The sequence below is a fragment of the Urocampus carinirostris genome, chromosome 5 (assembly GCF_059441175.1).
Source record: "Urocampus carinirostris isolate Australia breed hairy pipefish chromosome 5, RoL_Ucar_1.0, whole genome shotgun sequence".
NCBI lineage: Eukaryota > Metazoa > Chordata > Actinopteri > Syngnathiformes > Syngnathidae > Urocampus > Urocampus carinirostris.
Window position 1 is genome coordinate 31469688 of NC_142353.1, and position 14304 is coordinate 31483991.

The following is a 14304-nucleotide window of genomic DNA, read 5'->3' on the forward strand; positions in this document are numbered from 1 at the left end:
AGAAAATGAAAAAAACGACAGAGGTTTACATATACAGTTAACCCTCGCTGTAACGCGGTTTTCTTTTCACTGTCTAACTTAGGGGTATCAAACTAATTTTAACTGGGGGGCCACACGATTGAACAAAAATTCTGTCGGGGGCCGGACTAGTAGATTAAAGAGAAAGACAAATAATAATAATAATAATAATAATTTCCTTTGTATTGTCATTCTTTGTAACAATGTACACAGAACGAAATGTCGATACACCTGACCCGTTGTAGCGAGTCGATGCAGCCGCAGCCAACAGAGGGCGCCGCCATTATACCAATTAGGTATGTCTCGGCCGAGGCGCGAACCAGCGACCTCCCAGTCTCAAAGCGGGCACACTACCATCTAGGCTACTGAGCTGGTAAGATGTAAAGAAATAAGAGAAAGAGGGAGGGAAAAGGAGAGAGGGCGGGACAAAAAAAGAAAAAGAGAGAGAGGGAGAGAGTGTGAGAAACAAAAGATAAAAAGTCATGAGAGAGGGGGGAAAAGAAAGGGAGCGGAAGAAAGAAATTCAAAGAGAAATAAAAAAACAGAAGGAGAGAAAAGAAAGCGCGAAGGGTATGAAGAGAGAGAGAGTAAAGAGAGAAAAGGAAAAAAGGAAGTTAGAGCAAAAGAGGTTAAAAGACACAGAGAGAGAAAAAGAGACAAAGAGCAACAAAGGGTGAGAGGAGGTGGAAAAGAAAGAAAGAGAGAGAGACAGAGTGGGAGAAAAGAGGTGGAAAAGAAAGCGAGAGAGAAATAAATACAAGTACAGTGTCTTTGTGAGAGATACCTGGCTTTGGCAACATCAGGTTGACATATTTCAACCAGCAACTTGTTTTTCTCTTGGGCTTCTCAGAGTGTTGTCTCGCGGGCCGGATTCAATCCCTTAGAGGGCCTGATCTGGCCCGCGGGCCGCCTGTTTGACACCTGTGGTCTTACTATTCCAAAGATTTGCATGTGCACTGTATTCTGCATTCTGATTGGCTAAAGACTACAGGAAAATATAAACACTGCTAAATGTCGTAAAAAACACACAATTGACAGTAAGTGGGGAAATAAGTACCGGTAATAAAGAGACCCAAATACTTGTTTCTTAAATTTATTTGATTAAAAAAAAGAACTAGCTTTCTCAAATGATCTTTGTTTTTATTTTACCGGCTTACTGTGACTGAATAGGTGCAGTGTTGTCTTTGTAAGGTTTAATACCACTTAAGAAGGGGAATTGCGATCATAATAAAGGGAGCAAAAAAAATAAAAAACACTTTTACAATACTTTTACTTGTAGAATCGATTACATTTTTTGTTTTGATACTTGAAACAAATAGATATGTACAGTGTCGTACAATTTTGTCCTTTCTCAAAGGGCGCCACGGAAGCCGAAAATCGACAAATTTCTATTCAGAACTATTTTATTCCCAACTTCATGGAAGCAATAAAGACGACTATATAATTTGTGTCAAACTTCACAAAGGTGGTTGAATTGAAAGATTTGATGTAAAGCTTTTAGGTAAGCATTTTTGCTACACAAAAATATGTTTTTTTCATGTTAAAAATAACGACAACAAAAAAATAACGTTTAAAAAAATATTTTGATACACATGCATAAACAAATTTTCATTTTCAGGTGTAAACTAAACAAACCTGAATATTTTTTTTAGAAGATTCATTTTAATTTTATTCACAGATATCACCGCTTATCCTCAGTCAGGTCATGGGGGTGCGAGAGCCCATCCCAGCTATCTTCAGGCAGTGGGCAGGGGACACCCTGAACTGGTTGCCAGCCAGTCGCGGGGCACACAGGGACAGACAATTTGCTCCCTCATTCACACCTAGGGACTATTTGGACCGGCCAATTAACCTAACATGCATATTTTTGGAAAGCGGGAGGAAACCTGAGTGCCCAGAGAAAACCCACGCTAGCACAGGGAGAACATGCAAACTCCACACAGGAGGTTCAATCTCATGTGGGTAACCAACCAAGCCTCCTCCCAGGCTATATCCCTGGTTTGGAATGATCTTAATAGAGAAAAAAACCCAAATTTGAATGTTCTGAATCGGCACCTGTTTTTATAACACTTTTTTTTAATACATTTATTGTATGAGGAATGTGCATATTTATATTGAAACGTGTACATTCATTTTGCTTTATTCATGCGTTTCATTCGTTTTATTCATGTTTGTAAATTAGTTGAGATTTGTTAAATCCCACAAAGAAGTGATGTTCAGAACTTCATGCCTAGGAGGTGGCAATCTGGCTCAATTTTAAAATAATGCAAGAAAAGGTAATCAAAAATAAGATGTAGTAAATTAGTATAGGCCGAGTAGTACTTTTAAAGTTCAAAGACCACGGCAAGAGTTTCTTTGCAGAGTTCGTTTAGTTGATTTATAGATGTGGTTGGGTGTCGTTCAATGCCACAAATAAATGAGGTTCAGAACTCCGTGGTCACTAGATGGCAGTGTGGCTGATTTTGAAATAGCATAAGCAAGTAGAATTTAGTAAAATAGGTAAATTGTTCCTTTCAATGAGGGGAAAATTCAAATACTTGGACAAGCGTTTTTTTGTTTTGTTTTTTTGTTTTTTGCAGTGTTTTGAACAGAAGTAGTTTTGTGTTTTTGTTGAATCAGCAAAAACTCAAGAAGCTTTAGAGTGATTAATTAATTCTTACAATTGAATTTAATACATGGAGTTTATCACATTTTTTTATGTGCATGTTTTTTTCAAATTTAACACAAAAAGCATGCTTTACAGGGCATTATTCTCTTTGTGCTCTGTTAATATTCTCCTGAAACAAAAACTGGACAATCAATAAAGGGGTCATTCCTCTTGTGAACTCCGTAAGTCCAAAATCAAGAGCCTTCAGCTGGTACAAAATGCCTACAGCCCGAACATAGCTTCGATAGGCGCCGGCACCCCCGCAACCCTACTGAGGATAAGTGGTGCAGATAATCGATGGATGGATGGATTTAAATCAATAGGTTTTTTTTTTCAAATTATTTCTTTTACAACCAACAGGATGTTAAAAAAACACACACTGTCTCTTTAAGCACCATTGTTGTTTTATTGATATCATTGACTCATCACTTTCCAACAGCACCAAAAACTGGACACTCGATAGACGGGTCATCCCTCTTGTGCACTCTATATTTACACGCTGCTTTGTCAAACACTGACACACAGTCTTCAGGGAAGTTTCTTGGAATGCTAAACCTGCAAATAAACAATATGAGAGGCTTCTCATTTTTGCAAATGTGTCAAAAAGTGCGACTCTTCCGACTTACGAAGAGCAACAACCGCTGCAGGTGCAGTCCATGCATTCGCTGTCCCGCCAGGACTCTCCTACCTCGTGCCAAGAATTGTCAGTAGGGTCCTGACAACGGCTTGCACCTTAAAAATAGAACCGTGCGTGAAAAAAAAATTACAGTAGACCCCCGGGTAATTGCATCCCTAGGATATTTTTCACTTAAAAATGTGAAAAACAATGTATTTTCAGCATTCCGTTATGGTATCTCCCCAGTGTTTGTTTAGCTTTGGGTTCCAAGACTTGCAGTGATGCTAAAGGGGGAAGCAAAAGCATGATAACCGTGGAGACGAATCTTGCAGTCATCAATAAATATAAGGAAAGCTCACAAATCTTTACCTTTGTTAAGGAATATCACCCCAAAATATTCAAACGTTGCGGTAGAAGTTGTGTGCATCATACATCTGAAATGCCTATCTGCTACTGGTTGCAACAAACAAGATACTGGTCTTCCATGGTTTGGGCCATGAACCTGCCGAATTGCTATTGGCTTGAATTGCTCCCACAATGCCTTTTTCTCTCCCTCTAGTTCAAAATCTCATGTAACAAATTATTTTTCTTAGCTATTTTTGCCAGAAGCCCCATGCATTTTTACCCTCGCCGAAGAATATGCTAGTAAAACATACAAAATTCAAACATTTTGGAGTTTGTACGTATGACTGTCCAAGTTGCATGCCTGATACGCCTCTAAGATGGCTGTCTGCTATTGGTTGATGTCATACATGAAGCTGGTCTGCTATTTTTATGCGTCACGGCATCGATTGGTTCAATTCCCTCCCACAAGCTCCATTTCTTTCTCTTTGTTCAGTTCAGAATCTCCTTTAACAAAATAAAATTTGTTCAGCTATGGGTCCCAAGACTTGCAGTGATGCTAAAGGGAGAAGCAAAAACATGATAACCATGGAAGATATATGGATGGAAGTCGCACTCCGGGCCAAAGTATGAAATAAAAACCTGCCACTTATAGTCCGAAAAATACGGTATGTGCATATTTTAAATGCGTTCAAAACTTTTTTGTAATCTTTCTGTAGGTTTGGGTTGGCGTTTGGACTTTATCTGGAAAAGGCCTTCTCTTACTTTCACCATTTTCAGGCAACATTAACAAAAAACCTGCATGAGCATGAAATAACTTTCTGACCCACCCCCTTTTCTGCTTCCTAATGTGTTATGAGTCCCAGAACAGCAGTGCTAAATGAAAGATAAAAGCAAATAGGCGCAGTGGAATTATAAAGGCTATTTGAACCCAGTTGGGCATTGTTAACACATGTTTAATGGAGAAAATATTCCCATTTCAACTTTTTAAGAGCACCTCCGACGACATACCCCACCAATAACAGTAAGTGACTGTTAAGACTACTGTAGTGATTTTAATAGTACTTTTCTACGTGTTTTTTTAGCATTGGTATCTAAACCAAGTGTAATTTGTTTAGCTTTTGGCCCCAAGACTTGCAGTGATGCCAAGAGGTGAATGATAACAATGGAGATTAAGATAATCAATGGATACGAAGAAGGCACACACATTGTTACCCTTGCTTAGGAATATGACCAAAACCAATCGAAAAATGGGATAATTATTAAAAAATAATGAGCAATATAGTCTTTTAACAGCATGACAATCCTTTAAAATCAACTTCTTTTAAAAAAAAAATTCTGCATCCACTCGCTACCCTTCTCAAGCAGCTTGTCACGTCACACTAAATGTAAATAAAATTTCACTTTTTTTTTTAAAATATACTGTTAAGTTTTAATTTTATTTAGTATTAAAGAATAGCAGTGCAAATGCTAAAAATAAATAAAACTAGGGTCACACTCCTTAACAGATGATGACAATAATGCCCTGCTTGATCACCTCCAGTTCAGTCAATCGGCAACATCCCAAATGTGTTAGTGAGGGACCACATCTTATAGTATTGTGATTTTGTTGGTTTTATTTCCTTTTTTCTGCCCATAATACTGGGCCCCAAGAAGGTTAGTGAGAAGGGGAATGAAAAGTGAAAAACAGTATCAACAATCGAGTCAAAGACGGAAACGATTGCGAAATACGAAAATGGATTACGAGTGTCTGCCATTGAAGTGATGCTAAAAGGTACAGTAAATGGTTTGAAAATATTAGATTTTCAGCTTTGTACCAGTATATTAATCTATTTTAACGACATAATTAAATAATCGTTGATGTTTAGGTACACAATTATTGTTTTGATTTTAGTATGTGGCTATTTATATTTTAGTGGGCCACTTATATGCGATGTAGGCTTATATGCGAGTGTATACGGTATTTAGAAGTCTTTTTGTTTTTTCTGTTCAATTTGTTTTTGTTTTTTTAGATGTCAATATATTACAGACGCTCCCCTACTTACGACCATTCGACTTACGAAAAACAGTACATACGATCATTTTTTTCGGGATCTCGAAAAATATCCCGATATTGCTGTGAGTTAGATTTTGTTTTGTGTGCACCTTTTTCCGAGTACAGGACATTACTGTAGTGCTTCTTTCCACCGGTACCGGCGTGCGGCGCTGTGAGAGGTCACCCAGCATCCACCTTGAAGAAGAAATCCGGCTTCTACCTCCTAGTTCATGCGTAAACATCCTATACTGTATCTCCAGCGCGCTTTGACATTTTATTGTTCAATATCTCGTGCATCCATTCAACATGGTTGGTGTAAAGTGTAAAGAAAAGGCGAGCCGTTTCTTTTTGAATCGAAAGTGGAATTAGAAAGCTTGATGCGGTTGAGAAAATGGTAGGAGGAATTGGCCTGAATGTTGAAGCTCACCTTCCAAAAAGTAAGTTAAACTCAACTTCATTTATCTTTATAGAACATATTGTTTTATAAAATGTTCTTTTTTAGTACAAAACAAAACTGGTTACTTACACGAGCCTCAAACATACTTATAAAAACCTTACCCATACAAAATATAGCACTGAAGTAACAAATTCAACTTTCGAACGATTGTCCGGAAGTAAGGCGGCGTCTGTATACTATAACTGCTTCAAACTAAACAATCATTTCATTTGAGAAGTGGATTTTCTTTTCTTGATTTGGGTCGCACTTTAGCGTGGAATGGTTCGTCCTCAAGACAGACCGGTCGAGAACCACTGCCGTGCCTTTCTTTCCCCCACGATTCGGGAGTTTCACTTCACAATCGCCACCTCAGAATGGATTCATGTAGTATCTTTGAAGTTTTACTAAAACTATTAAAAAGCAAAGAGTGACAATTACCTAGTTCCATTTGTATTGTCCTGCAAAATCCATCCGTCAGTGCCACCACGGCGGAGAGCAACAAAGCCACACAAAGGGAAGTATTCTAAAATGCATAAAATCAATCATTTCTTTTGTTATAATCGTCGCTTGGAGTTAGTTTGATCACCTAAAAAATTAACAAAATGATGCTTACCATTGTAGCAAGAGGATTTGTGAATCACAAGTGAAGGTGAGCTGAAGGGTTATATTAGCCTGAATGAGGGGTCACTACCACTCTGTGTCAATAAAACGTTCAATGTTTGGACTTTCAAGGTTCTTTCAGCACAGATTATTTTGCAATGCACCTGTCAACAAAGCTTACTTGGTTCAACATTAACATTTTAGTTACGCAATGTTGTAGCTCACAACCGAAAGGTCATCAGTTGACTATCCATTTTTACTTAAATTAATACTCTAAGTAGCTGTCTATATTTTTACTTTGATAAGCTTAAAGTGACAGAGTGTAATAATTCACCACTAGAGGTTGTAGTTTAGAATGCAGCTAACACGTGTGCATTTGAAAAAAGACTGAATAGGGAAGCCTGAATGATATCACTTGGCAAAATTCGCCTATAGTCCTGTGGCTAATATGAATGGATAGAGAAGGAAACAGTGGAAGACATATTTTAAAATTGAAGACTTATTTCGGATAAAAAGAAAATACAATTTAAATGATACGGTATGTGTTAGATTTTTAAAAAAAATTGTTTTATAATCAAATGTAACCATTTCATACTATATACAGTATATATATATATATATATATATATATATATATATATAATATTCGTGTGTGTGTGTGTGTGTATATGTATAAAAAACAATTTATTACAAGTCAATAGTTAAATAAAAGCATCCACAATTGATATATACCACCATTGTTTTTTAATTTTTTATTGGAAGTCTTTTGAGGCAAAAAAATAACCCACATTTGAATATTTGATTTATTATATGTTTAATATGTTTGTGCATTTGACTCCAACTATTTTTTTTTACATTTTTATGAATTATTTTTCTCAAAGTAGAAAAACAATTAGTTTTGGGGGAAAAATAAGTCTCAAAATCGACAATGAAATATTTAAAAAAAGTAATACAATTATTTAATCTTGAATATATTTTCTATACGGGCAGCACGGCGGCGCAGTGGTTAGCGCACGTGCGGCACAGTTCATGTCTTGGGAACCTCCTGCGTGGGTTCAAATCCAGCTCAGACTTCCTGTGCGGAGTGTGTATGTTCTCCCCGTGTTTGCGTGGGTTTCCTCCGGGCACTCCGGTTTCCTCCCACATTCCAAAAACATGCATTTCAGGTGAATTGGCTGGTCCAAATTGTCCCTAGGTGTGAATGAGCGAGTGAGTTGTCTGTCCCCGTGTGCCCTGCGATTGGCTGGCAACCAGTTCAGGGTGTCCCCTGCCCACTGCCCGATGGTTGCTGGGATGGGCTCCAGCACCCCCGCGACTCTACTGAGGATAAGCGGTGTAGCTAATGAGATGAGATATTTTCTATACATTTTTATTTAAATATTTTTTTCACATTGAAAAAGATTACATTTCAGTATTTCATGTGTGTGTGAATATGATTTTTATTTTAGATTTCAGGATTTTGTTTTGTAGGAGAAAAATAATTTGATATATTCCCCCCCAAAAGTCTTAAAATTAACAGTGAAATAGAAATATATTTACAATAAAATAAGGGAATATTAATATAATTGTACACATATTTTTTACAAATTATATTATTATGCTTTAGGTAACAAAAAACTAATTTTCATATTTCTTGTGTGTTAGAACCAGAATAGACAGCGCGTAATGTTTCACACCAAGCTTTATAGCGGAAGCGGAGGAGTCAGGCACGTGAAAAAAAACTCCAGCGATCCGGTGATCGCTGGGTAGGAGAAGCGGGAACCCCGCAAGATCGGAGCGTGGTCGGTGGGCAGAAAGAAGTCAGGCAGCCGGGACGGGCGATGGGAGCATGGTGAGAGGGCGAAAACAAGTCGGGCAGCCGGGACGGGAGATCGGTGTGTGGTCAGAGAGCGAAAACAAGTCGGGCAGCCGGGACTGGGAGATCGGAGCGTGGTCGGAGGAAGGAATCAAGTCAGGAAGCCGGAGACGATCGGGAAGCCAGGGGCAGAAGAGTAGGATACTGGATAGGTTGCGACAGACCGAAGCCACAGTCAAAAAGTGCCTGCCTTGCATGTGCGGAGGTTTGCTGACTGACTGACAAGAAGTGAATGAGAGGACTGAGTTTGAACAGGAGGGGAACCAATCAGGAAACGAGCAGCAGCTGGAGCCAAACGTCCGGGCACCGGTGAGGGCAATGGGCAAATTATGACATTGTGTGTGTAGATATATTAAATGTAAATTTTAATATTTTGTACCAATTTTTACGTAATAATTATTACTAGTTAAATATGAAAGAAAAAGTTTTTGTTATTGTATTAATATAATTTACTGTTAAAAAAAAAATAATGATTTAAAATGAGAGAAACATCTTTATGGGGATACTGTGTAACATTTGACCACTAGATGTTTCTATATTGTGTGCTGCAACCAAAAATGAGTGCTACAAAGCGCAAGGAAGAATACAAACTACAGAGACTCAAAGTGACCTAAAATAAAAAAAAAATTGCGTAGATTTTACAATATCTTGACTTATGAATATTTTAAAAAATGCACATTTACATAAATCATGGATTTCTGTATTTTTTTTCTATCTAGGTGGCCTTTTTCCAGTCAGAGTAAAAACATAGCCAAAAATAAAATCTGGAGGCGGCTGCATGCAGCTTTTATTTGTTCACAACCTTCAAAGTCAACCTTCCCGTCTTAAGAAAAATGTTACAAAATGCATCGTGGTCACACACACGCAACATGATTCGGCGGACACGTAAACAACATGCATGATCCCCATCACGTAAGAAAACCCATGTATCAAATGGCGACTCTGATATACACTATGTTCTTGGCAAGCTTGTATATTGAAAAAAAAAAAAAAACAGAAATAAAACATGCTAGTTAGTTGAAAGTGTGGCGGTACCAACTGTGATGATTGGCTCAGAGGCATGGGGTTTGAGAGTAAATGAGCGTAATAGGTTAAATGTCTTAAGGTACAACAGTGTATGTTGTCGGGTCTGTCTGCTGATGAAGAGTTGCTTGGGACAGCAACTCATCCCTTGTTGTGCAGTGAGCTTAATGTTCTGTGTCAGATAGAAAGAGCGAAGGGGAATGTGTGTTTGGTAAATTTGAGTGTCTTCTTGGCATTGATCAGTACGGCACTTTTGGCATTGGGCCCATGTTGTACTTCCGCATGGTGGCCTACAAGGCGCCTTGCCATACTGTCAAATGCCTTCTAGAAATTCACAAAGATGTGATCGAGATCTGGTGTTGATAAAACTTCTCACATAGGGTACACAGATTAAAAATCTGTTCGGTGGTGCTCCTTCTCTCCCTGAAACCTGCCTAATTTTCGACTGAGAAGTTCTACACCAAGGTTTCAGTTTTTACACTGGGACTTTTATTGTAACTTTACTTGCATTGCTGATAAGACTGATGGTTCTATATAGTTGGATCACAGTTGGAGGATTACTTTCTTTGGTAACACAATTACTAACGATTTTTGTCCAAGCGGATTGCCTCTGTCCTGTTTGCCAGATCTTCCCGCAAATCTTTATCAAGATGTCTATAGTTTGTTCACCACCATTTCGTATAAGTCTTGGAGACTTTCTATTCTTCAGCGAGTTAATTGCTGCCTTTTCATCACTTTCCCCTGGGCTCTTAAGGACCTTAGGGTCTCCTTGTGTGGGGTGGTTGTAGAATTTGGAGCAGTATTTTGTCCATCCATTCATGATCTCTTTTTCTTACTCCCTGCTTCATCCTGAATGCCTGTTTTGTTTGTTTTTACAATTTGAATTTGTCTTTCCTTGCTTCTCTCGAACTTTTTCTAATTTTCATGTTTCTGTGATGTGTCCCTACAGCTCAGTGAAGGTGTTGCCTGCTCTCCTTCAAAGCCACTATTTATTATATGTCATTATTACCGATTGAGGGCACCTGCGACTGTTTAATTGGCGCCAACAGCCTGGACAGCTTATTAGCTGATGCTCTCTTTTTAAACCCCTGGCTTCCAAGAGGAAGCAGTCAGATCGATATGCGAACTGTTGCCACCAGCTCAGTAAGCCTTTTCGTCTGACACTGTTCCTGCCCTGCTTTTCTCTTTTTCTCTGCCTGATCTTCGTTGCCAACCTGTTTCCGGACCTGACTTCACCCCGTTCTGCCTGCCTGTTACCTGACCTGTTTTGCCCCGTTGCCTGCCTGCCTCCCATTGCCGACCTCGTTTCCGAACTCGACACCGCCTTTGCTTTCCAGTCTCCTCCAACGACTTGTAATTCCCGCCTGTCTTCGATCCTCCTCGCTAAACACGGAAGTGCCACTTCCGCATCGCCCGCTCCTGTTGTCCGTCAGCCATCGGATCATGGAAGCAAGCCCTGCTGTCCCTCTTTATTAATAAAAACTGAGAAAACAAACGCTACTGGGTCCTGTCCCTGTTCCTGGTACGTGACAGTTATAACCATGTTGTAATTGTTAGAGGTAAGGTTAAAATAGCCTCGGTCAACCACCAACACATCATGCCAGTCCGATAATTACAATAACCCATCACAGGTGAGACATTTTTAGAACCAGTCCAAGAGCTACTCAAGGGTTTTCATGGGGCCTCCTGGTGCTCACAGGCTCCGCGTTGGTGACCCCTGCTTTAGCAGATTTGCTGTTCACATCTTGCCAGTAAATAAAAGGGAATGTTCCTAAATGATGGACAAATGGAAAGATTAAAGGGTCATGCCGTAAATGATCCATTAGTGCAAAAGTAGTTCATTTTATGCAAATTCCTTGCACGATAAATGCTAGAGTGGAGGTTGGGGCTTGTGGTAATCATCAATAGAAACATAACACACAAAAAGAAAAATAAACGTCATTGGCAGAATAGTTTTTTTATATATAATTATAAATTATAAATATATATTTCAAATTAAAGTTATATACATTTATTTATTAATTTATTATTTGTTATAATGATATTTTGTTTATAAAAATACTTCTGCAACATCAGGGAATCTAGCTAATTTTAATGCAGTGGTTAGCACATTCGCCTAATACAAGAAAGGTCCTCGGTTTGAGACCGGATGGAAACATATATTGGCCAGGAGAAGGATGGGCGCCACCGGGTTGTACTTGCCCAAGACACACAGGAAATGGAACCAACCCAACCAGAAAATTAATTATTTAATTATTTACAAGTAAAACGTATTTGTAAAATAAGGAAATTTAATTTACTGGTCAAGTTTCCTAGCATAAGGGAAACATAAATTCAAATTCAAAGTATCAGTATTACCGGTACATCAAAAAAAACATAATATAGTAATAGGAAGAAGTCCTTACTTTTGACTATTAATATTTTTCATTCATTTCTGGGGAAAACATTAAAAATATAGCAATAATAATTCATTTTAAAGTGTTTTATTTTGTCAGGAAATGAAACTGTAATTAAATAATAAATAATACATGCTAAAAAAATAATTTAAAAATACTATTTTTCTTGTGTAAGATTACGTTATATTAATCATTATGTATTTTATATGTATTTTAGACCAATCGCTAGTTAAAATAATAAGAATAAGCATAATAATCTGCCAATGGGATATTTTCACACAGAAAGCAGTCAGACTAAGGACAAACAATAATAAATGTCGTTTCTCAATAAAGTTACTAAAAAATAAACAGGGTTCGGATAAAAAGACTCGAAATGAAACCGGGTATCCCAAAAAGTATTTACAAATAAATAATGGCACAAACAGCAGATCGTTTAAATTCACTTAAAACATTAAAATCGATTAATACTGTTTCCTTTTCATCGTCACAGCAAAAAAAGTCACGAAAAAACTGAAGTCTTTCCTCTCAGTTGTGTGCATTCTGATCGCCAGCAGGAGGCGCTGAGGGAGTTCCGTAAACATTTCCAGTGCTTGCTCGTTGCCTAGGCAACTTGACGCTCAGTCACTCGTCTGATAAAGTCAATGACATTTAATGGCGCCCCCTAAAGGGAAGGAGGTCTGTGCTCCGATAGAAAATGAAAGCAAAACATTCGTTTAAAAAAGAAAAGGAAAAAGTAACGAATGATTGTGATTTAGGACAATATTTGCAAGGCACAAGGACACAAAGTGTGCGTGTGCACTCATCACATCCATTTAGAGATCATGTATCAAGTTTGTTTTTTTGTGTATGTGAGAATTAGTTCATGGTATCGGTATCACTGGCCAATCAATGTAATAAGAAAAGGGGTGTCTAACTTATTTAGTTCAGGGGGCTGCATGGGAGAAAATAGGACGAGTAGATCAAAGAGGAAAGAGAGAGAAAGGGAGATAGAGAAAGAGAGTGTGGGAAAATGAAAGAGAGAGAGAAAAAGAGACACAAAAATGAAATAAAGAAAAACAATAAGAAAAATCACGAAAGATGGAGAGAAAGAAAAAGAGAAAGGGAGTGAGAGAAATAAATAAAAAGAGAAAAATAAAGTGAAAGAGAGAGAGGGTAATAAAAATATAGAGAAATAAGAAAGGAGGCAAGAAAAAGAAAGAAGAGGGAAAGAACAAGAGAAAGAAAGATAATGAAAGGGAGAAATAAAAGAACACAAGAGAAAGGAGAAAGAGTAAGAATAGAATAGGGATAAAAAGAGAATGAGAAAGAGAGAGAAAAAGGGGGAAAGACAGAAAAACATAGATAGAATTCAAAAAGAAAAAAAGCGATAGGGAAGAGAAGGATAAAGAGAGACAAGAAAAGAAAGGGAAGAGGTGAGAGAAATAAAGACGGAGACAGAAATACATAAAGAGAAACAGAGATAGAAAGAAAGAGAGAGGAGAGAAATAGAAAGAAAATGAAAGAGAAAGGGGAGAGAAAGTGTCGGGAAGGGAGAAAGAAAGATAACAAGAAAGAGAACAGGAGGAAGCAGTGGAAGAAGGAAGAGATAATGTGAGGGAGAAAGAAAAGGCGAAAGAAAAACAGAAAGGAGAGAGAATGAAAGAGACAAAGAGAAAGAGAGACAGAGAAAGAGAGACAGAAAGAAAAGGGATTTAAATAGTTACAATTGCTTTGTGAATGGCACCTGGCTTTGGCGACATCCACTGGACATATTTAAAACTGTAGCTCTTTTTCTCTTGTGCTTCTCTCAGCATCGTCTCACGGGCCACACCAAATGATGTGTCGGGCCACATTTCGCCCATGGGCCATGAGTTTGACACTAATGTATTACAACATCCTAAGTTTCATTTTTTTTTTGCAACCAAGAGCCCAGAATATTTTTTTTCTTGTGAACTGTGTAAGTAAAGGAGGATTTTATGGGCCTTTGGGGTCTCATAGGTGAGTCTCGTCTCTGGTTTCGGAGACAAAGTGCATCGGGTTCCGAGGGGCCCGAATCTGGCCCACTTGGGACTCTTCGGGCATGTGGGCCAGCGGGTCGGAACGGATAATATACCTGGAAGACAAAAATCAGGTCAATTTTTTGATCAATTGAGCAAGTATTTTGTTTTGTATTTTGAATCACTGTATTCTGATCCGAAACATAATTTCAATTCAAATTGCCAATGTAAAAAACATGAATCATTGATTGAATTAATTTATAGTTAATTCGTCAGTGGATCAATCAACAGATGAATAAATTGTAAAATAAAACAGGTGAAAAAATGTGTCAGAATTTTAAAAAACCCAACAAATTTTAG

The 14304-nt window shown here is 38.0% G+C and overlaps 2 protein-coding genes and 1 long non-coding RNA gene across 3 annotated transcripts in view; 1 reads left to right on the forward strand and 2 right to left on the reverse strand.

Moving 5' to 3' along the window:
- The window catches only part of LOC148366043 (uncharacterized), a 57737-nt gene that overhangs the window by 10500 nt on the left and 32933 nt on the right, over positions 1–14304 (forward strand). The gene's annotated exons all lie outside the window — the stretch shown is intronic.
- On the reverse strand, positions 3052–6829 carry msmbl (microseminoprotein, beta-like). The gene is made up of 4 exons (XM_088336460.1): positions 6708–6829; positions 6533–6617; positions 3292–3397; positions 3052–3220 (listed from the first exon to the last, which is right to left on the reverse strand). Exons 1-4 carry the CDS (start codon positions 6708–6710, stop codon positions 3091–3093), a joined length of 324 nt encoding a protein of 107 aa, XP_088192586.1. The 5' UTR covers positions 6711–6829; the 3' UTR covers positions 3052–3090.
- LOC148366045 (potassium channel subfamily T member 1-like) overlaps positions 12975–14304 on the reverse strand; it is a 118935-nt gene continuing 117605 nt past the window's right edge. The window contains exon 35 of the mRNA XM_088336461.1: positions 12975–14060. Coding sequence (XP_088192587.1) covers positions 13940–14060 — 121 coding nt within the window. The 3' untranslated portion in view covers positions 12975–13939. The remainder of the gene's footprint in view (positions 14061–14304) is intronic.

Bases quoted from the DNA above. Each gene is read 5' to 3' on its own strand.
- msmbl (XM_088336460.1), bottom strand. The intron at 3,398-6,532 runs GTAATTGTCACT...TCTATTTTTAAG, and splicing joins GACAATACAAATGGAACTAG to GTGCAAGCCGTTGTCAGGAC. The intron at 3,221-3,291 runs GTAAGTCGGAAG...GTTTATTTGCAG, and splicing joins TGCAGCGGTTGTTGCTCTTC to GTTTAGCATTCCAAGAAACT.